Genomic DNA, 25355 nt, shown 5'->3' with positions numbered 1-25355 from the left:
TCTACAGAAGAAATAAAATGTTTTATCAGTCACCTTTGGTATTTGGCTTTGATAATTTGTAGCTTTAATAAGACTTTATTGCGCTTTGATTGAATCCTGATAAATTTACTTGTGTATTCAGGCAGTGTAATGATTTTCTTTGAATTTATAACAATATTACATTTGTATATCTGCCAAGTGGAATTGAAGAATCAAAGTTTATATTTGGTTTTAAAGGTAGATGTTGAAGGACAATATTTTGTTTCAAACCAGTTTAGTAAGCTCACATATTTAGAGTTTTGTGCTTAATGCAGGCACATTTTTTGATATATATTTTTTTATGAAAAACAAAATTTTATGTGACAGAATCTTGCAAAATGTCTTTAGCAAATGACATGCTTTCAGATATCTTTTATTAAATAAACCCTGAAAAAATCTCACCATACGTCTGTAAAGGGGAAGAAAGCGTAGAACGAAATGAAAACACTAGACTTGAACCTGTTTAACCTTGCAGCAACATTTAATGAACATGACAAGGATTAGATATGATGCATTTGCCCATCTTCAATCACTGTTCTTATTAATTAGGATTTATTGTATAATAGGCTTAGAGTATACCAACACCTCTAAAAAGCCGATTACATGTAATTACAGTGTATTCTATGGAAAATGCACAGCTGTGTTCTCTGTACGTAATTTTAAACATTTGTCTTTGGTAAAACGATTTCACAAAGTGAGAAGGCCTCTTTGTTAAATTTGCAGTAGGCGTGTGGGAAGGAATTAAATGGAAATAAAGACGAAATGGAAAGAAAGCACAACATATCAGGGTGCTTCTTAAAGAAGAATCTGACCTTCAGAACACATCAGAGTAATGAAAAAATAATGATAGCATATGTTTTTCAGCTTGATATGTTGCACATGTGTTTTTGAAAAGATGATCTGTGTTTTAGATACTGGGAATGAATGGAGTGTTTTATTTTTCTGAATGAGTAATTTGAAACATGGGTGCACATGCATTTACATACATTGAATTATCCAATATAGATAAACAAAGGAAGTAAATTTCAAGGAAGAGAATTGTTTTTTATAAGAACTGTAAAAAGTTACTTTAAATTTATTGTTGCTTCATCATTGTTCCCTGCATTCTGGACAATCTGGTTCCTTCAACTTAGGTTCTTTTCTTTTACTATTGTGGTATTTACCCTTATTGTTGCTTCATCATGGTTTCCTGCATTGTGGAAATTCTGGTTTCCTTCAATTTATGTTCTTTCTAATACTTTTATTGCTTGTTATGGTTTCCTGCACTCTGAACAATCTGGTCCCTACCACTTAGGTTCATTTCTAATACTATTGTGGTATTTACCACCTATTTAACACTTTTAGCATTGTAGAAATATGAAAGGAAATTTAAATGTGATATATGAGCGTTACATAACATAAATACTCATAAAAAGTCAGAATAACAATAAAAGACAATTATATTCCTCTTACATACACCCATAAACATATCCTGTTAAATAATTGTCATATTCTTAAGATATTACTAATTTGTTTTATTGTCCGCTTATACATTTTTAGGTCTAAGTTTTATTGCAATCTTAGAGACTTAAACTCCTACTATTGCAAGGGCTTAAATACTCTCTAAGAAATATGGATTTTTAAATCTTTTTCTTCGCAATTTTTGCTTGTAATACTTTGTTGCATGCATGGAACCTAATTTAACAGACAAATATAATGCATGTTTTATTTGTACTGATGCAGGTGCTTTGAATATTAAGCCATTTTTTTTACCGATTTTGAGAGATTAATTTCAAGAAATGGTAAGGGTTTAGTGTTAAATTTTCTGATAAACACGTTTCTAATGGAATACTGATATGAGTTGTTATGGAAGTTTCATTCTATTCAGTTCTCTCATTAAAAAGTCAGAAATCTGTTGATATACTGGTGAATGGACAAACATTTGAAATTATGTCAACACAAATGTATCACGATTTTTTTAAAGATTTTTTTTAATAAGCATTGTTCACAAAAATAAACAGGTATAATTTATACCTAGATTATCCTCGAGGGGTCCATCAATTGAAATTTTCTTGGCTCCCTTTATAAAATGATTATCTGAAATCATTGGAATATCATAAACCATTGAAAATAGGGAAACTCCCTACATCCATTATTAAATGCTGCACATCGATTACATTATTAGCACATGCATGTGCAGAAACCCTTCCATTAAAATTAACAACATTTAGTATTAAAATCACAAACCACAAGCACATGCATGGATGAAGAATTCTTTCAATTGACCTTGACCTGTACCCAAGGTTGAAGTACAGGAAAAAATTAATTGTAGACAAAGATCATAACATAATCAAATAACTTCAAGGCAGCGTGAAAATAATTAATGAGTCAATAGGGATCAATCTGTCATTTTCGCTATTGTGTGTTATGTGGCAGGACAAATTATTTGAAAATATGAAATGCAGCAACTGTGTTATATTGATTCTGCAGTTTCTTGCTGTTTTCATTCAGAATTGGTATTGAAGTGAAAAATAACTACATATTTCAATTATTGAGCATAACTGAAAGAATTCATTTTAATCAAATCGGTTGAATAAATTTCAAACAAAATTACGTAAGATAAGAAAATTTCTATAAATTTCTATTCCTTGGCAGAAGAAGAATTTTAAGAAAATGAACATGCGTTCATTTGACAAGAAGTATATGTTTTATTAAGAAGTTTTGTGTTTTATCAAAACCATTTACCCGTCTTATTATAAAAGAATAATTCGTAAAAGAATTGAAATACACAAATGTCTTGTGCTGTAACCAGAAGTAATAAAGGACAGACAACTCTAGCAGCATGCAATTTAACCTTATTTCGATCACAAATTATCTAGTTTTTTTTACATCATAAATATTCTGCGGCAGGAAATTACCATCGACAGAACTGTCATAGTTAAAATGAAACATCGTAATTGATGAAGTGCTCTCTTCCCCTGTTTGTCCTTTCCACTGGTATTGACGTTTACGAGAAATATTGAATATTTCCATTCTTCTTAAGTGTTGCTGATATCTCTAACTTGTTGCTTATTGAGTATTTAATATGAAATGTGATATTGGCAGACATTTAAAGTGGTCTTCAAATTTAGTGTTGGTTGTCCAATGTCATTTCAAATGATGTCCTAGATAATGCTATTTCAGATTGTTTGTGTACATATGGCCTCTTCAACCTTTGGTCTTGCTATATTGTATATGGGATAAATGTTATACTTGAAATATGTGCACACATAAAGAAAAACAATCTTATTCAAGAATGATTATTTTGTGTAAGTGCATGATGACATAGTGCTCAAATAGCTGAGCTCATATAAAAGTGCAGGGAAATTAGATGACGTCAAAGAAATGCAGCTTTTTATGAGATTGTTGAAGAGATCCTCTTTTAAAAATGAAGGGGTAATTATAAGGAGTTTGTAATGAACGAGACCAAAACTTATGTAGTGAGATTAGGGGTTATTATTGTTAATCACATGTTTTTTTCTCATAATTTTGCACAATGATGAATTTCACTATCTATATTTTTCAAAAAGTTAAATTTTATGCATGTTCTTAGCTGATGAAGAGTCAATTTTGAAAAATGTTTTTAATTTTTAATTTTTTTAAGTATTAATAAATATGTATATGCATAGAAAGATAATAAAGCAAAACAGGTTTCGTTTGGTGTAGAAAAAAACCCAGTGAAATTAATCTCTCTGCAAAAACTTACAGGAAGTGTCCTAAGCATTGAAATTCAATTAAACACAGATGAGACAGTAAAGAAACAAATCAACCAGTCATATCTTTTTTCCAATTCCACGTAAATCAAAAGGAAAAAAAAAAAGTTTGTAGCCATTCAGCCGTTCAAATTACCTTTTAAATTACTTCAGAATCTGATAGAAACGGTGTCATTCTTAAAAGCAAATTACATTGAATTTGTTCATGCAAGAGAGAGCCGATAGTCATTGATTTAGAGAACCCAATAAGGCTAAGTTTACTTGTTTTTTATTAGTATTTTGTAAGCTACGGCTTATTGATAGATCTGGCTCCCTAGGGGGAAAGAGAAATCATGTCCTGTTAGTATAGTTGGCTAAATTTATGGTGTCTTTCGGTGCTTTGGGGTATTGATTTCCGATGATCGTTGATAATTACGTGGAAGCGTATAGCGGTAAAAGGATGTTAGTTTACGTCTGCTGGAAATAATCCAGTATTTAAGATGGATTGGAAAACAATGCTTTTGCATATATAGTAATTTGTTGAAGAGATCGGAAATATGCATGCAAGATTAAAAAGAGCTAGATGATAAGTGTCTTAATTTAACAGATTGCAGATTTAAGATACTGAAATTAAAAATGATATTCTTAGCAAAAACTAAAATCCTGCATATTTTGACAGAAAAAAAAGACAGCAAAATTGCCATTGCACAATACAGACATATAGCATTAATTTGATATTTCAATGAACTACAGTTGACAATTTTTCTTTCGTAATTTAATTTAGCTGCAATAGCATAATATAATCATATAAAAAGTTATATTTGATCAGAAGAAGAGTTCAGGTTTTAGTAGGTTCTTTTCATCTAGAAGATAATAATACAAAAAGTATGCACTTTTAACGAGATATTAGCAGTGCCTTAAATTCTTGTCTAAACTTATTTTTTCTCATTGGTTATTTTAAGATGGTTGCCAAGAGAAGATTCATTTATTGACTCAAGATTCTGTATAGAAAGAACGAAAAAAAACTATTTTAATGTTTGATATACGATGTTGAAGAATACATACACCTGTTTCTATATGTATCTGATTTCAAATCAACAAGAGAAAATTGCCAAAATCTCCCCAATGCTGTTAAGCTTCAAGTAATGATTTGAAACTTTGCAAAAAATAAATCATTTGATTTGATGAATATAGAAACCATTAATGCCTATGCACTTAACTTGTATTTACACAAATGTTGTTAATTAATCTTTGTTAGTGAAAGAATTTTCTAACTTCTGTTTTATCGTTTTGATGAACATTATGACTGTTTCGACTTGGTAAAAATCGGTAAAAGTTTCTGACTTTCAAAGATTTTAACTGAGCAGGACCAAGCATTTAGCATAGTTGTAAGGTTTGTGGACTGTTGGAATTAATATACACAAACGTTTTTTTATGTCATGACTTTGATGTGTTTACTTCAAGTTTTCATAGATGTGGGATTTTCAAATTTTGACATTTATTGTCTCTCAAAACTTTTGAATACTATGAGGCATCATGTCTTTGTTTTTTTTCCGTTTTGTCTCCGCAGTTAATTGGGTCAATTAGTAGAATCATTCACCTTTTCTACTATTAAGAGGTATTAAAGATGGTGAGGAATGCAATCATCCAATATCAACTTAATTTCAGACTAGGGTTCTATCAAAGCCAATCAGCTCTTACGCCCCATCAAATCACTCTTGCCTACAATTACTGAAAATCGCTCCATCACACTGATTTTCATTAAGATTTAGCAGTAAATGTGAGGAGAAACAAGAAAATTTTGCTGCAGGTGTCAAAGGCCGAGAGTATGTTACCTTATTGTTGCATTGTATCTGGATGTGCAGCAAGTTAATAAGATTGGGAATAAATGTCAGAGATGGTCTGATAGTGTTTCGCAGATTTGGTCGTTAACAACATCTTCACTTTATTGTCATCTCGTTGGCTTCTGGAAGTGTGTGTGTGAATGTAGTAGCAATTTTCGTGTGAGACATTCTGAAATTGGCCATCGTTATCTGTGGCTGACTTGAGCAGGGGATTAAAACCCAACTTCAGATTATGAGAGAGTTAAGAATGGTATATGCATATAATATGCCACCCATTTACCTTGTAAAATTTCAGAACACCGTCACCCTTAAGGCCTAAAATAGTTTTCTTCAAAACTCAATGTTTATTCAAAAATAGTAAAACCGCTATTCAGATAAGCCCTTTCACATTGTACTGTTGTAAACCTAGCAAGAGAAATATTTTCTTCTATCAAAAAATATAACTGAAGAAATAAAACCCCAGATAACCTAATTGAGTCATATAGGATGGTATGTACTTCTGAATGATAAAAGTAAAAAAAAAATATATAAATTAAATTGACAGACCACATGAGCAATAGTACTTTCTACGACATATTCATTTTAAATTTGTTTTAAATTTATTCGGTAATTATACAAGTTAGAATGAAATATGATCAGTTAATGTTTGATCAGCTATTTCCTGGTACATGATATAATCAAAAGAAAGTGTCGTGTTTTCTTCTGAATAAGCGAGGAAGGGTGTTGTTCACAAACACACACATTAGAAGTTCCGGTAATGAGATATTTGTAGACCTCCGATCTTTCAGAGGAATATTTTATATATAGTTTATCATTCTTGTTATACCCAAACTTGTCTCTTTAGGTCATAAAAGGTCAGGGTAGTTTTTTTCTTTCCATTTTGTCGTAACACCCTGTTACAGAGGAATGAAAGCTTCGTTAAGTCGATTTAAATTTTAAAAGTATTTCAAACTGTTTTAACCTTGTCTCCAATCGTATTTCATTATATGTTTAATCTCCATTATTAGTTGATTTTGAAATTTTCAAGTCTATATTTTATGATAAGTCATGAGTTAGGGATTTTTAGATTTAGAAGAGAAACTTTGGACTCTTAAATTGGACAGTTTTGTAATTGAAAATGGACATAATATGTGACTTTTGTTAAGTGTCGGGCATTTGAAAAATAATTTTGAAGGATACGAACATGTGTGGTTCAATGAAAGTTCAAATTAGAATGAGATCTTTTTGTGACAAATACATAATTTACATTGATCTTGAGCTTTACATAAATTCTAATTTTGACAACAAAGAGATTTAGGTATTTCAATTTTCAAGTGCCGTTGATTAGCTTAAGGCTCCAATTTTTGACAAACAAGATGGCAGCCAGACCTTAACATTGGCTGTTAACTTAAGCTGCTATCTAGATAAACCAAGCAACAACTAGCAAAATTACTAATTGCAATTGAAGTATTGAAGGTCAATATTTACTTCAAACTCACTACAAAGTTTGGTTTGAATAGCTATGGCATTCTCAATCTTGGTCCTATTTTGAATTGGTAAATTCCCGACCTACATTGGTAAAGTTTTGTTTGACCTCTACTTATTGGAATTGCAATTTTCTAGATTGTCAAAATAAATCACTTTTCTTTGAGCAAACCGATGAATATTCTTTCCTATATATTTTTCCTGTAAATAGCCTGCCACAGTTGTTCTGTAACTTAGGAAACGCTCCTTTGATTACAAATCAAGTTTTCTGTTCCCCTGATTGCTAATAATAACATTGGTGGTTTTAATAACACAATGTTTTTCCTTAATGGAAATAGTTTATGATTTGATGTGAAGCACTTGTCCACTGAAAGCTGAGACCTCGATTGTAAAAGGTATGGTTAATAAGTCTACTCGCGGCACTATTTAATTTCGTTTCACTGGTTTGGAGAAAGTGATTGACAATGTGTCTAATGACTTTATTAAGCAAAGTGCGGCAGATTTTGACCGAGGTTGTCATTCTGATTCAAAGGTTGTTTATCATTGCGAAAACCTGATAGGGATAGATGTAGTAAAAACGACATCAGAATGAATCGCTTCTCTTTATCCAAATTGAATTGGAACGAGGGTCTCTTTCCAGTAATGGATTCATTTATTAGTCTCTGGCTTAATTGAAAATGATGCATTGTGGATATTTGGTATGCTATAACTTGTGAGATTGTTATTTTTCTTCATTCTGCATTCATGAAATTCCCCAAGATTGTATTAGATACTGTATTAATTAGATAAGGATGAAGTATGGAAATTTATGATTTATCTTTCTCAGTACATGAGTACTCTGAATTACCTGCACCGATTGATACCTGTGGTACCAAAGGTTTTATCTTGATAATTGCCTCAATTTAAACACAAGGCTTCAGAAATTTTGAACTTTTTCATAATATTCCTCATGAACAGAGAAACCCTTATTTTGTTCTACATGTCTTGTCTGGTTTTATAATGTTTTTATTTTGTTGTCATTTTGGCCCTTTTCTGTTCATTTTTCGAAGTATTGATAAAGGATATGTCTGATATTAAATTGGATTCAATTGATATTGCATTTCTAAATATGCAAAGATTTTTAAATTCATCAGGTTTTGGTTACAGTAAATATCTTTAATCATGGCAAGCACTTACTTTTTAAAGAACCCAATGTCTACCAAATATATGCATCAAATGTTTTACTTGGCTGAGTTGATTTCAGTTGCAGTGACCCGCCAGGTCCACCATTTTAGCACCAAATGCTGGATTCACACTGATAACTGAGCAACAGTTAGATAGTTTCATTAAATTTGATCAACTGCACGTAGCAGGCTTACAATCAGAAAGCTGTCTGCAATTGCTAGAATTGAAATATTACAAAATTCGGCAGATGATATTTTTAGGATTAGATAAGATTGATTTTAAGATAAAATAAAGTGTTATGTGTGATAAAATTGAAATCTTACATTATATCTCTCACATTTTAATGAATACTTTACCAGTATGGAAGACACAGCCCTGCTGAGGGTGTTACCTTCAAAACATGATATTTTATCACACGTTTGGGAATATAAACAGCTAAATATTATCAGTTAAAAAATATAAAGATTTTCATGATAAATTGTAAGATAGAAATAGACCTGCTATCTTTTTTGCAAAAAAAATGATTTTTGGCAATAGAAGATACTTTGTATTCCTGTTTACAAACAAAAAATTCTTTAAAATAAAAAAAAGTGTTCTGAAAGAGCGTTCACCTCCAAATAGTAATTAATTATGTAACAAAATTAATAGGGGAACAGGGGAAAAAACGTTAGTTCTAGCTCTAGATTCATCTACTTCTTATGTCAGACAGTTCCATTTAAAATTCAGAAATGATGCTGCTGTGATCTCCAATGAATGCCTTAGATCTATTGAAAGAAAATTTTCAAAAACAGTTCCAGTTCTCTTTTTATCTTCCTGGAAAGATTATATTACATGTCTGTTACGAACATCTTGAATTTTCAGAAAGGTCAATCTAATTAATAAACTAGTAACACCAATGTCGGGGCAGCTGTTTTGGTTTTATGTTGTTCCATTAACCTTTTGCATTCCAGTTCCAGGTGTTTTATTTTGAGTTAAAGTAAACTTATCAGACTCCCTGAGTCATAACAAAACCCTTTGTAACATTTCCAGGATTGTAATTAAACTGTAAGGAACCATGCCTCTTCAATAAAATAACATGACATTGCTTGGAATTGGTTTATAAATATAGAATAAGAATAAGAATATTTAGGGCCCTATAAAGGGCTTTCATCACATTACATACAAGTGCATAAGATTACCGTTAGACATAAATTTAGAGACGTATATATATATGTTTTTAGAAAGAGTCTGAAGATAGGAAATCAATATTCTTGGTACTGAATTCATTGAAATAAGGTCTACTTTTTACTTGTATCATTGCTTCTTTGCATGACTGCAGTAATAATGTTAGTGTACGACTTGTATCCACAGTGTTTTTCTTATTCCTGACATTTACAGTATGACAATGCAGTATAAATCTAGTTCAGTTTACATTAGTATACATATAAATAAAAAGAGGTAGAAGAGGCTATGTTTAACCCTTCATTTCTTTAATGAGGACACAATTTCTTTGATGAGGAGGGGAATGTGTAATAGCATTCTCTAACAATCTGTTGAAGTGACAAATTGTTATGATGGTACAACAGTTACATGGAGATTTATGCATGTTGTCTGTTGGTTTTATGAGCATTTTTGTGGTTCCATGGATTTTCGGTAAACAGATGGCACACTTTTCATCAATGAAATTTTATATAAAAAGATTTTTCAATGAAAAAAGTTAATTGAATCTTCTTTGAAAGAATGTAAATTGGATGAAAAACTTTTAGTAAAATCAATGGTCTTGTGATTTTTTTCAAAGCACATATCTTTCAAAGTTCACTCATCAAACGTTTTATCTGTGTTGCTTTAGTTATATTCTTATGTAAGCAGAAAGAAGATAAACAGATCTGTTTTACATTATGACTTTTTTTGTTTGAACATTAGAAACCATATGTTTGGCTCTAGGATATTTAACAATGACTTCCTCTTGTGAAATAAGAATTCATTCCCAATCCTCTTGTGCAAATTGACATGCCCTGAGAGAAGAAAGTATTTAAAACCACTGTGTATTTATGAAAAAGCCTTTCAGATGCTATTTCAAGGATAGAACTAGGTGCGAAACTGTATAAAACATAAATGAATCGATATACAAATAAACTATGGAATTGCTAATGAACTAGTTATGGTAGACAAGTGTTTATTCATCTGACGATGGCCGTCTGCTGTAAGCATTGCAGTTAAAAAAAGGAAGAGATTTCGATCTGGTTTAGTTAATTGACAAGTATACAGGAAGTTAAATGTTTACAGTAAAATTCTATTTTCTTTTAATTGCTAGTGTGTCTGTGTTTGAATTCCCAAGTTAGCCAAGTAAAGAAAAAACTATTATCAACTTTTATCTTTTCTGCAGTAACCCAACACATGCCATAGATAGCTAGGGTAATGATGAGTATGGCTTCCTTAAATTTTTGTTTCTGCTCAAAGATGTTTATTTGGCTGTGAGAATATATTTTGTTCTGTCCTCGCTGACTCTGACCTCGAATTCATTGAATGCTTATTTTGATTAGCTTTGCACTTTAAGAGGCTATGTGTTTCATGGATTGTGATGGCAATTTTATTGTGGAGTCAATGGGTTACATTTGGAAAATAAAATTTTTTGTTCAACCTTTTTAATTGCTCTCAAATCTAAATAATTGTCTATCTCTTTAGGTGTTTTGCCTGCCATTCAGATCTAATTGTTAACTTTTTCTCAACATGATTGAATTATACTTCAGATATTAGCCACAGGACAATAAGAAACTGCAGCAACCACTGATTCAAACTACTAAAATAATTGCTTTCATATTATCCTATATTATTGCAGTAAAAACCTTATCAGTGACAATGAATTAATTCCTTGTAGGTTTTAAAAAAGAAAGTAAAAGTTCTGCTCCAGGGACAATTAATATATTTTTTTTGAGTTTTAAGGGCCAAGTATAATAATTTCAAAGGTCAAGCTCATAAAACAGGAGAAGTAATAAAGCTAAAAGTGTTGATTTACAATTTATTTGTACTTTTCAACAGGTTGTAATTGCAGATGAATGAAACAAAGGAAAAATGTAATAAAAATAAATTGCATTTATTATCATGCAATGGCGGAACTGATCACAGGATAAAAGTTTATTTATTGGTTTAGGTTCTAGGTACCAATAAAATATTCTCCTTTTTAATTGAAAAAAAAAATGATATCGTAGAAATTGTCTATCTAAATTATGAGAGTTATGCAGTTTGATAATAGTTTGGCCATGAGCTGTTTCAGTATCCTTAAACATGAAAACCATTTTATTTCCTACGATTTTCTTGAATTATCATTTTATCTATCTCGCGTTTCTGTCTATTTCTGCTAATAAACTTGATATTAGAGAACATCAGATACAGTGTTTCTAAACTGGTTTGAAATGTAAGCACTAATTGATGGTTTTAATCAATTTTTATGGCTTGTTGGAAACAGAAGTAAATGTATGCTTAATATGGCGCTTTAGTCTGTATGCTAAATTGGCTTAACTGGTGTGTTGTTAGATTAAATTTGCATAGTGAATTTAATTCTTGTCAAATTATAAAGCCGTGAACAATGCACTTGGGTACATTTTTTTTTCAAAAGCTGTTTTGTGAATTGGGCATAATTTGATTGCATTTGCATAAGAGATCTAGCCCAAAGTAATCTAATTAAAATAAACAAGAACTTCGGTAAACAGGAAGATTTTTAAGTTCAAAACTGTTTAATCATGCCCCAAGAGAAAATAAATCTGGAATTCCACTGGAATCCCGGCTGGAATTTTGATGGGATTCCAAGTGGGATCCCACCTAATTCCGCCGGGATAAAATTTCGGGAATCCCGCCAAAAGTCCGGGATTCCCGATATTTTATCCCGGTGGAATTAGGTGGGATCCCACTGGGATATTGTGGGATTTTGATTGGGATCCCACTGGGATAAAATTTCGGGATTCCCGCTAAATAAGCGGGATCCCGATGTAAATGTATTGGGATAAATTTCGGGATTCCCGTAAAAGAAGCGGGATCCCGATGTAAATCCCAGTGGAAATATACTGGGATTCCCGGAAAAAAAAGCGGGATCCCAAAAATAAATACCAGCAGGATATACATGCACCAATTCAAATTGCACTGCCACTGGGAATCCTGGGTTATTTATGCAAAAGGATACATGTCATGTTTTCCTTTCTGTTAATCAATTTGCTGTCTCTGTACTTCCAACTAGAATTGCTGAGTAAATTATGGTAACTGGAATATCTGCAAGCAATCTGTTTCGTTGGAAGCTCCATTTAAAAATATCAGTATATCCCCTAAAAGTATCAAAAAAATCCACAAAGAATCATTTGTTCAATACGTTTTGAAGCAACAAATTCAATAGAAATATTATTGCATGTTTAATGTTTATAGAATACAGTAGATTGGAAGCTAGTCCAAATAATTATGAAGTCTTGGAAGGTTATTTTAATTTTTTGGCAAATTAATTACCTTCCCCCTTTTTTATCCCCTGACGATAAATAACTATAGCGACTTATTATTTTCACCAAATAAACATACACACAACTGAATTAAATTTTGACATACCTACTATTTATGCCTGTTATGTGACAAGTTAACAAGTTTATTCATTGTATATGTTAAAAATAAATATATTTTCAGTTTATGCTTTCAGACTTTCTGATGTTGATTTGCTCAGATAAAAACCATACAAATCATAGTTCCTCAATAAATTATTTTTATAATCATTATATGCACATATACACATGTTAAATTAAATTATTAATGCACTTATCTGAAAACATCTTCATCTTCGTCCTGTCCATAATTCAGCGTAAACAAATTTTGATGACGTTTTTACCAGTACACAAACGTCGACGTGACAATCTCGCCCCAAATTATATCGGCCAAGTTGATCTGTCTCCGTAACGGTATTATAAATAAATTAAGGGTATCGCATAAAAGTATTAATTACTGGCCAGTTTTTACTAAATATAAGAAAATTATACTTTATTAATCGGCACATGGTGCATGCGGATAAGATAGTGGCCGCATTATTTAGGACAGTAGTCAGTATTTTCTAGGGTCGAACTGTCCCGCGGCAGTACAGTTGAAAACAAAGCACGTGGTTATGATTTTTTACAGTTTACATAAGTTGAGAAATCAAAGTTTTACGATGTCGATCATTATCTTATCATTGATGCCGGACGACAACTAATAGAAACGCACTTATGGGAACTTGGGGAACAACAGAAACGCCCAAGCTTTTCTGGCAAAACACTCGTGTGACATTTCTCGGACGCCCTGCCATTTTTATCGCGAAAATCTCGGCATTTTTCTGACTTATTAATATCTGTCAAACTGAATATTAAGTGACACTTAAATGTGATTGGCTTCAACTGACAGCTTTGGTGTCATACGCATTGTTAATTAACACCAATAACCTGTACTTGATGTTATCAGAGACATATAAAAATAAAATTGAAAATGGAAGTGGGGAATGTGTCAAAGAGACAACAACCCGACCACAGAAACACTTACATATTTTCAACAACATAATATATGGTTCAATATACAATTTCCCGTTTTAACTAGACTGGGATCCCAGCTTCAGACAGTCATCCCGATTGGGATCCCGGCTTTAAACAGTTCCGATTGGGATCCCAGCTTCAGACAGTTACCCCGATTGGGATCCCAGTGTCCGATATTTATCCCGTTTCATCTTGACTGGAATCCCGGCTTCAGACAGTTATCCGAATGGGATCCCAGTTTCAGATATTTATCCCGAATGGGATCCCGCCTCCAGATGCTTATCCCGGCTTATCCCGACAATTTCACCGGGATTGCATTGGGATCCCGATGGATCCCGTTTTCGTTTTCTCTTGGGCGCTTCATTAAAACTTGATTTACATATTTTAACTGGAAGTTGATTTGAAAATTGTAGTAAACATTTTCGTTTTAGAAATCTAAACAAATGTTTTTTTCAGTTTGAGTTTCCTGGAAACATTGTTTGCCTTACCGACTTGCGCTTTTCTCTAGTTCCTTGTCTTAAAACTGTACTGCTGAACTTGGCTCTTTATAAACCAGATTCTATTAAAATAATTTATGTATCCAAATTTTAGGTATATTTAGGGGGTATTAAGTCATTAAATATAAGGTTCAAGCTATTATATTTAAAGGCACCCTCTTGTTCTATTTATTATATGTTCAGCCTCTAGGTCATCTGCACTAATAATGCCAACTTCAAGGTCATGAAAATGAAAATCGCAAACACTGCCACCTGAGTAATGAAAAAATTGCTTACAAAAAAATAAAGAAAAAGTGTCAAAACCTATTTATGGGTTATGGATTTCAACTAAAACTTCCTGTTTAAGGATACATAATTGTCAAGGGAAATAATAAGACAATTATTCATAATTGTTACTGCTTCTTATTAATCAGATAAGGGGATAATTCTCTCATCTTGTCTGTCATTGCTAAGTGTCTAATGGGAAAGATAAAAGATAGATTGTAACTTGTAGAACTGTATATATTTTAAAAGGATGAATATTTTAGAAAGGTTCCGCTGTTGTCTGCTCTATGGTCGGGTTGTTGTGGCTTCGACACATTCCCCATTTCCATTCTCAATTTTATCTTTTCTGAGATTTCCAATGTTCATAAAACAGATGTTTGGATTCAATGTTGAATATCAGGGGAAATCCGGGCTGTTCTATTAAGTATATTATTCATTTGTTTTAAGATCAGTGATAAAAACATAAATGAACTTGAGAAAATGCCTACCCAAGGGTCATTTGCATGCCAGATTACATTATTGAAATAGTTGTGGTTTCTGTTCAGAGTTGCGATTTTGACATTCTTTGATGCATGTGTGCAAAAAATCTCTGGACAGTCTTGTGCAATTAGGCGTTAATTGCTAATGAGAATAAAATGCATCTTCACATGTTTTGTTACAAGGCCAGGTGTAAAAAAACTCATTGCTGAATCAATTTTAGCCAGGCAACCAGAACTAATTGACTGAAATTGCCTGTAACACTGGTGATGGGATACCAGTCTTGAGAGCATGGCATTTTACATCCATGGTCATTTCATCCCATTTGCATTGTTGTGCTACTAATTCCTATCTAATTGACTGGAAAAATGGATATTTCTTGTCAATTAAAAAAATCTTTTCCCCCCAAATTATATGTAATCAGAATAGATTTTTTATAAGAATTCAGAAGCAAACAAGAATAACCAGCGACTGTTTAATTACCCAATAACTTCATTAAGTTTACGACTTGGCAATAATGGTTGGGATGAGATCAGAAAGTTCATTTCTCGTTGAGATGATTTTAATTTTTTGTATTCTATGTAATGCTATTGTAATGCTATTGCTGTCTCATTGACGTAAAAAATCATGAAGGAACATTTTGGCACAATTTTATTTGAAGTGGTAAAAAAAAATCTCTGATTGCTAATTTTAAGGAAAGGTTATAATGTTACTACAGTGAGGAAGGCACCAAAGTGCCTGCACCTGCTTGATTGGTTAAATCATCAATTTAATCAAAAAATTTGCAGTTTTATTACCTGATTTTAATGTTCAACAGACTTCAAAAATATCTTTTTTTGCAATACTTATCATTTTCTTCAAACTCTGTTGGAAATATACAATCATCAAGATGAAATAGACATGAATATGTATCATCCAGATAGACATGAAATGTATCATCCAACATGGTTAATAAAGTTTTCAAGGATTTTTTTCTCCCTGTTGATTGTTTATCATAGATTGGATCTCGTTATTTATTTTCAGAGATTTATCAACTAAAATTATTTTTGATATCTTTATCAGAATAATTCTCTCCAAGAGATGCTAGCAGCAGCATCCTTATCTATTATGATAAGTTATCATTTCTACATTCCCTCATCCTTCAGGGAGTTGTCTGAGGGGAAAATTCACAAAAGAGGGGTACTTTGAGGATAAGCTGCTTTAAAGTTTTTGATGAAAACAAAAAAATCTGTTAGTTCTTGTACTTTGTATAGTAAGGTGGAAAGGTTTGAGAGATGAATCTTCCTTTTATCCTAAATGCATTGTTGCTTCAGCCATTTGTTTTTTTTATTTTTCATCTAAAACATCTGTATAACATATTTACCTTGAATGAATATAAAATCTATTTTTAAGCAAAAGTTAGAATCTATGAATTAAAAGAAAGATTTCATACTGCAAACAGTCAGCTTACCAGAACATCAAAAGATATTAGTTCATTCTGACAATCATCTGTACTTTTACCTCCAAACAAAATAAATGAAATCGTGATTGGGGTACCAGTTTACAAGAGGATAAATTGTTGCAAAATTAGGGGGGTAAAGGGACTGTTTACTCTAAAAAAAATTAAGCTTATAAAATACCAAAAAATAAAATATAATGTTACAATTTTCCATAAATTTTAAATCCTCATTTGATGCTTAACTGTAATAAAAAAAAAGGGACGCTAAATGACATGATCATGAATCCCCTAATCTTCCCTCATCAATTACAGCAAAAATAAATATTTAACACAAACATAATATTGCTCAACAGAATTCATTAAGAAAGTAAATAGTGCACATGGAAATCATAAATAAGATAAAAGTACTGGTGGGAGTTTGAGATGTAATTTCTGTTTTTTCAAAAATACTCAAAATTGAAAAAGCTGGCTTGATGTTGATTTAGAATTTTAATGGGGGCTAAGAGGTGTTGGGGAATGTATTGGATGTTAATTGTTCAGATGTTCATTTCTTTGTAGAAACTTTGTAAATAATTTTGTAATATTCTGCTATTACTTTTGTAAAAATGAGAAGATGTTAAAAATTGAATAATTAACTTTTAAAAACATTAAGATTGGCTGTTACAGATGTACTTCTGCATCAAACCTGTTGTTTGTATCTGTTGAAAACAGTTTTTGAAGTGAGTTAGTTTACTAAGAATAATCTTATGCAAATAAAAATTGGACAGGAATATCGCTTTATACATGTTTCTAAATTTTATGGCATTTTAGAATGTGGCAACTTCTTTTGATTTATGAGGAAACTAAAGAAAGATCAAATTTCTTCTAATATTACATGTACTTAGATTCAATATGTTATCAATTTGCCAGAAACATGCATGTCATTAGCGAAAGCAATGATATTAAATTTTATGTTTATCTTAAATATTATTCCTTTATACAGAAGGCCATTTTTCTCTTATCAACAGACTTTAAAAACAACAGTCAAATTCTAAATATTTATAACTATAGTTCCAAATGATGGAACCAACGACGACTCCAGTTATGATTTAAGTTTGTTTTTCATAAATTAGTTAGAAAAACGGGGAAGAAATCTTACACATGGAGTAGAAAAAGCTAAAAGGAAGCACTTTGTATTACGGTCCTTTCTTTCTTTGTCCATCTTGCTTGCATCTTTGGATGAATCCGAAAACCCAAAATGGTGATGACACATCTCTAGTTTTATCAGTGTTATCATCTGAGGAGTAGACAGGAAGAACAGATATCAAATTAATGGCCTACTTCACTAGATTCTTCCACTTGATTTTTTAATTTGATAAGAAAATTACAGAATGTTTCTAGGTGCATTTAATAGACTTCATGCTGAGTACATTAAGATGTACAGCACCAAAAAAAATTGATGTACCACAAAAAAAAAGTTACCAAATTTTATCAGAATCTTATATCTTCTATCATGCCATTAAGCTTATTTGTCCAAGATAGTGTATCTATGTAGTACTGATGTCTTTATATACATGCAGCACTGTTTTAAGGAGTTTTGCTTATTTATGAATAAATGGAAGATTTTTCACAGCTGCATGTTGTAAGATATTTAATAAAGAAAAGAATTTGTTTGCTTTTTTATTTACAAAAGAAAGTTTTTTTTATTATAGCTATGAGCTAAAGAATTTAAACAAATTTGAAGGGCAGATGGGTCAATTTGACCATTAACAGAAAAAGAAAGATTTTAATTTTAAAGTCTCAAAGTTTTACAAGTTTAAGGCAGCTAAGCTAGGTGGGTTAATTTGACCATAGAATGATAAAAGAGAGATTTAAGAAAGTTATGAATTTTTACAAATAAGATAGACAGGTGGGTAACATTGACCATAACATTTTATAACCTCAATATTTAAATCCATAACCAGTCACAAATACAAATGTAAACAAGGCTTGAATGTCAAATTAAAGGATCAGTCAATTGATAGCGCCAATAATCGGTTGTAATACAAAACTTTGTTGCTTTTATAAGGCATTTCTATGTGTTTATTTGTTTCTAAGTGGAAATCCTTACTAACAGTATATGAACCCTTTTCTTTGACAAAATGTTATTGCTGGCTTTATATCTTTAAGGCTATTGATTAAGTGGTCAATATTTGTAAAACACACATTGTACATGAGTTCAAATTTGTAAAAGAAAAACCTACAATTGACACATTATTAATTTGTTTTCTTTATAAGATTTGAATGTGTGTAGAAAAAAGGGCTTATGATAAATACAGCAATTTTAAAGCTTGAATTCGTACACAGCATGAAATTATTTTGAAATATTATCATTACTTGAATATTAATCAATGTCTGAAAAGTACACAGTCACAATCATGCCAACATCTAATCCTCCGCTGACTTTTGATATTTGAAACATAATCGGTACTTGGTGGTCTTGTGTTGTCTTTTAGGTCATTTGCCTTATAGCTGGCAGTGTCATAATCATGCCAACGTCTAATCCTCCGCTGACTTTTGATATTTGAAACATAATCGGTCATTTGCCTTATAGCTGGCAGCGTCAAAATCATGCCAATGTCTAATCCTCCGCTGACTTTTGATATTTGAAACAAAATCAGTACTTGTTGGTCTTGTGTTGTCTTTTAGGTCATTTGCCTTATAGCTAGCTGACAGCCATTCACACAGATCAAAAAGGTTGAGTTGTGATGGTTCTCAAGTCTGAAAGGTTACATCAATCTGTCATTATATTGCTTTAGAAGAGCTCAATATAAACTGATTAAAAAGTCGAGAATCTTAAGAATTGAATTCTTCCTGTGTTATGCTATGAGGAGCCTAAAGCGAATTAGTTTCATTAAGTCTTATATTACCGCAATTGAATGCATTCTTGCTGTTTCAATAAATTTTAGTTTATTGAAAAAGAAAGTGGGTCTGAAATAATGAGAGGTTAGCATACAAGTTTTTTTTTAAAGCTATATTCAGTAAATTTCAAGACTTGAAGAGATAGTGATTTTAAAGGTCATATATTAAGCAGATCAGATGAAAAGTAGGATCAAGAAAAGGGGGGATACAAATTTGAATGGTTGAGTTCTTTTCTTATTAGTATTGATAACATATATAAAAAGACAATTGATGAATATAGGACTTAATTAGTTGATAGATAACATTGGGAGAGCAACCCCAAAACAAGAGTAAACTAAAATAGTTATATAATATATCACTTAAACTGATGTTATTTCTTTCTTAATGTTTTGTTAAGAAAATTACAAATGACAGAATTGTTGATAGGTTCAGGGTTACCCCTCTTTTAAAAGCCCCCTTCTCATTTTCCTCTGTATTATTTGGCCTTAAAAGTGAAATAATAAAAGTACTCTCTGTTCCCAATTTTTAATATGCAATATTTTATTTTCATCGTTTGGATATTTATACACACAGATATTTATTCCAGTGATATATTTGTCTGTGTTTGGAACTGAAGACTTGAAGAATATATCATTTTACAAACTGGATAAAACATTCTTAGTATAATTAGTGAGAAATGTTAACTTCAATGGTGTAAGACTTTCAAATGATAGATTAGACAAATAAGAGATTGGAAAATTCAGAAAAATATTTGTGGTCAATTGATTGTGTAGTCCCAGGAGTTTCAACTTCATCCTTGTTGAATAGATATTGTTCACACTGCAAGTTTGTGGTTAGCATCCATATTCCAATATTATAGTATTTCTTTATTGATTTTTGTTGTCAGTTTGAAGAAAACTAGATTACTTACAGCCTTCATTTGATTAGAAATATTTTTACACAATAACAAATTGGCTTTGATGAACAAAGAGAGATAACTCTAATTAAAAATAGGGAAACTGTTATTGAAACATTTGAATTTAATATAAAAGTAACCACAACAGTCAAGCTAGTTTTAGAGACCAGGATAGATAATCCTTTTCATTGATCAGTCTCAAAAATGGAATGTTTGAGTTGTTATTGGATCAGTGAATAAATATTATCGTATTAGGTCTTAGTGACAAAGTTAAAAGTTAAAAAGTCTTTTGATATATGTATCGCATCAGTAAATTCTGAAGAATGTTATTCGACCTTGTAGAGTTTGTTTTGCAAAATAAATAAACAAAACTTGTTGGTGTGAAAGTTGCTATCACTTTTATCGCCTAGTATACAAATGACTGAAGAAGGTCACATGATGAAGACATTATTTTACCATGTGCTTGAATTTTTCAGGAACGGGTAAAAGCTGACTGATGATTGGCAGAATTTAATGGGTATATCTCATCTCTGTAGCTAGAGAAATTAGACCTTAGCCAATCGTCTAGCACACCGCTAGCTTTACGTTTAGTGTCTTGTCCCTGCTTCCTCTGCAGCCATTACTGGCCATGTTTGGGGAAGCTTGGACCCTAATGTTCAGTATTGGTTCATGAGCAGTATTATAATTAGCATATGTAGGAAACTCTTTGTTCATTTTTTTTTTTGGCAGACTTGTACTATTTGTAGAGTTAAATCTGTCAAAAAACTAAGCATAGAAATAAATCTGGTGGATGGAACTTGATGCACAAAACATAAAATTCCAATTGACGATTTTCTTGGTCAATTTAAAAATTTGGCTGTTTTGTTAAAAAAGGAATGATTTTTTTCAAAACTTTTATAATGAAATTGTTGATTGGAAGTCACATTTTAAATGCATGATTATGTTTGAATAACTATCACATCTTAGAGACAACAGTAGCGAGAAGAGTACTTTTAGGAAGTTATCTCCCCTTATGACACTTCTTTCAGTATCTTCTACACCAAATTGTAATATCGTAGACTTATATAAGAATGTTCATACTATATTTAGATGTTGTCTTCATTTTGCATGACTGTATGTGGTATTAATTGACCACCATCACATTGGTTCCAGGAAATTGTTTTCCAAATGCATGCTGGGTAATATACAACCCATATGACAATTTAGGAATTGAATGTTATTTTTGGTTGATTATCGGGACCCTCTCTTGTGAGGCTTGGGGCAGAAGACAGCCCCATATTGTTTGCAAAAAATGAATCTGTAAAGAATAAAAGTGACTTAAACTTTGCCTTCATCTCATTTTGGGAAGAATATTGGAAAGATAATGCCTTATCAGAATAGTAACAAAATACCAACCCATCCAGACCTCGCCAAAAACTTTAAATAAACTTTTTTTTACGTTGGAAGGATAAAAGACTGTTTTATATTATAAAAGTCTTAGAGTAGTTATTTCTTTGTATTCACCAGCTGGTCATTCAGTTTGTATCCTAAATTAAAAGAATTTAGTCACAACTTTATTAGGCTTGCAAGGAATTGGAGCTTTTGGTATAAAAAAAATTGGGGGGGAGGCAATTTTTTTCATTTCAGATTTCAGAAATTGAAAGAAAATTTCTTCAAATCTTAATTTTTGCTAATAAAAAAAGAAGGGGGGGGGGGGTAAAAAATTAGACTATTGTTGAAACCTTGTTGCCCTCTAGATGTCTTTTAATTATATGTGTTATTGGGTTTTAATTAACAAATTGTGAAATAAAAAATTAAAATTGTATTTAAAGATGAAATTTTATATTGGATATCTCCATTTTAGATTAGATATTAAATATAGATTTGTTATCAATCTTTTAGATGTACTTTAAATCCAGTTCTCTCCTTCAACTATGAATAATAGTTTTGCTACTTGTATTTTCTGCATAAACATTTTCTTCTAAAATAAACTCTTATTCAAACTAATAAAAACATAAAGTAATAATTTATGATTTAAATTTTGAGTAAAAAGGAAATCTCTCTTCATTTTGTGTTTTTAGGTCTTTCCCCGTGAATGTTTTTATATTCTATATATGTTTAAATGATATTCATATGATACATGATAAAAATAATTGGTCTGGTAATAAATTCTTGGATACTGTTGATCTGTTACAACGAGGACAATAAGTAGGCTAGTATTCTTTTCTTTCTGAGTTTATTTACCGAAAAAAAATAGACCAGAAGAAAGTGTAAAATTTATTATCTTAGATTAATAGTATTTGGTAGTTTGAATAGACACTTGTCAAATTAAAAGTAGCACTTCATATATAAGTATAGACCAATAAACAAGTCCAAATGTTTTTACGATCTACTCAGAAATTTATGACACTTCTTTTTTATTACGTCATTTTTAGAACAAGTGTAATTTAGCTCTGAATTAGTTCATTTTAGTTTCCATTAAAATTAATGAAGTAGGGAGGAAAATTATTTTATGAGTTGGCATAGTAATCAGGAGTTGCAGAATATTGAAGTATTATGGAGATCAAGATTACAATTTTTGCACATTTCGTTGGCAAGTAGACGTGAAGGTTCTTGTAAAAATTGACACATAGTTCAGAAATACTCTTGTTTTCGCAATCCATCTAGCTGAAGACCCGTCCAGTCTTGTTTTATAGCCACATCAATAACTTTTGTTTGCTAGTTTACCGTTTTTATTTATGGATTTTTCTTGAATAAATAATGAAACCCAAATATAAAGACTTGAAAGAAATTCAAAAATAATGGATGGATTGAACTACTTGTTTTCTTAATCTTGTATAAATATTTACTAGTTTGGAAGACTTTTCTAAGCGTCTTTTGTTATTTGTAGTCCCTAGTTATGATAAAAGTTAAAATACCATTTTGGCAACTTTTTTTTGACTTTCCAATGTCGGTCGAAAAGTCAATATCCTTTGTTATGAAAGTTATGAAAATTCAAAAATGAAATAAAGATATTTATTTTATTGTTATTCGGGTGAAAGAAAGTTTAAATGTTATTTTATCTATTTTCTTTTACAAAGTATGCTCTGTTAAATAAAAGTACAGCTAATAGTTATTTCATTTTAAGATGGGAAAGAAAATATATTGCCATTGTGTCTCGATTGTCTCTGTTTGTTCTTACTTAACAATTAAACAGTACATGCTTTGGAAAGTTTAAGAATGGGAAAGAAAGTTCTAGAAACAAGATTTAATAGAATACATAAGTAAGGGGGGAAATCTACCAATAAATTGTTAAAAATATTTGAAAATTTTAAACCTGTGTTTATTCAGATAATTTTGAGTCCTGTACGCCTTGTTGACATTTGCCTGAAAGTCTCATAATACAGATCTATAAAATTTGTGTACATTTATGTTGTCGGTTTTAAAAGATTGACCATTAGTTGTCTTAATTTGCTGAAAAAGTAAAACTTAATTGATTCTTGATTTTTCTAAATGTGTATTTTAAGTTGTAAAAATCTTTCAAATCTTGAAATATTGGAAGAAACTACTGAGTGCATGATTGTTTTTTCTATCTGGGCATTCTTTTGAGTACATTTTGTACCAGAGGAAAATAGACAAAAAACAGCAGACCTTTTATGATTTCTTTTACATTTTTTGCATCCGGTAACAATTTGACTGCTTTGTAAATATTCATGATATTATTTATCAATAATTATTAACCTCTATTTTTTTTTCTTTGCAGGATTTGGTTTCGTTACCTTTGAAGATGAAGATGTTGTTGATAAAGTCTGTGAAATTCACTTTCATGAAATTAACAAGAAAATGGTAAGTAACTGGATTAAAATTGAAACCAAAAAACTTTTTATCACAGAAAGTAACAAAAATTTCCAGGAACTTTACATACCATAAGAATTATGCAGTATCAGGGATCAGGGAAAGCTGTGGTAAAATTTACTCAAAATCGAAGAAAATGGTACTGGCATGCAATGACGATGGAATTGTTTAATGACCTTGACTGGCTTCACAGCCCTCGCACGGTCAGCTTGGTGCCGGAAGGCGATTCTGGCATGCGTCTTGAAATTTTTCTAGTTGTCTAGATTTTACACAAAAAAGAAAATTTCTCAAAACCTATACCCACTCAAGCAGACATTACATAAGGAAGCTGTACAAGGTTCTTTTACCCTTTAAACTGCTGATAAAATTTTGTACATGTTTTGAAATTCTGTACATACCGGTATATCAAATATCTTTCTTTTAGCGAAGGCAAACTGGAAAATATGTGGTTATCAACATGATCAATGCTTGGCATACAATCATTAAACACATTTAAAAAACAAAAGCAAATTACAGAGAGCAATAGCTCACATCTCACTGTATGTTCAAGACAGCTCCTAGCACTTGTTTAGATGGAATCACTTTAGAGACTCTGATATCACTCCATTTGTGCATTGGAATATATTTTACAATACACATGGTTTTTTTATTTGATATTTTAGAATTATTGTTACTATTATTAATTAGAAAATAAAAATTGTTGAAGTAAAAATTTTTTACTGAATTTCTTGCAGGTCGAATGCAAAAAAGCACAGCCAAAAGAAGTCATGGTGCCAACTAACTTAGCGGCACGAGGGCGGGGCATAGCTCGTGGTATGTTCTATATTCAATAGTCAGTCACTATGTTGATTGGTTGTTGCGTAGTGTTTATAATTCTGTTAAAAGGCGAGTGGCAAATTAGTAGCCTGCAGTCATTCAAAAGTTATTTTCTCTTTTTGACTCTTGTTAAATTAAAAAAATGATGGCAGATGAAATATTTTTCTGTCCAAAGTTTTCTTTTTAAAAATGCAGGCTGAAATTTGCCACTCAATGAGTAGAGATATATTATTTTTGTCTTTCCTACAAATTTTTTCCATAGCACTTTGTCCTTGACTTTTTTGGGCAGGTTGTTATTTTCAAAATAGCAATCTTTCATATTCAAATTTTACTCAAATTTTGCATGAGAGTTTGACAAGTATGATTTTGTATCAAATTCCATGAACCGAACACAAAAATAATGAAGTATATGAAAAAAATCTGTTGTATAAATTGAAGAATTTACCGATTGTTTAAAACAAAACAATAGAAAATGGAAATAAAAAACTGCATGATTAGCGGTGATGGTAAATTTTAGAAATTGGTTATATAGGAGTAAAGTGTTTTAAAAACATACAAGGGAGGC

At 31.2% G+C, this 25355-nt stretch overlaps 1 protein-coding gene across 5 annotated transcripts in view; it reads left to right on the top strand.

The window, feature by feature from the left end:
• LOC139529053 (RNA-binding protein Musashi homolog 2-like) overlaps positions 1-25355 on the top strand; it is a 105539-nt gene that overhangs the window by 61088 nt on the left and 19096 nt on the right. For all 5 annotated transcript variants that reach the window (XM_071325298.1, XM_071325299.1, XM_071325297.1 and 2 more), the window contains 2 exons: positions 23883-23965; positions 24709-24787. In XM_071325298.1, the coding sequence (XP_071181399.1) occupies positions 23883-23965; positions 24709-24787 (162 nt within the window). The remainder of the gene's footprint in view (positions 1-23882; positions 23966-24708; positions 24788-25355) is intronic.

The sequence above is a fragment of the Mytilus edulis genome, chromosome 6 (assembly GCF_963676685.1).
Source record: "Mytilus edulis chromosome 6, xbMytEdul2.2, whole genome shotgun sequence".
NCBI lineage: Eukaryota > Metazoa > Mollusca > Bivalvia > Mytilida > Mytilidae > Mytilus > Mytilus edulis.
Note: the sequence above shows the minus strand (reverse complement) of the source record. Positions and strands in the feature narration are given on the sequence as shown.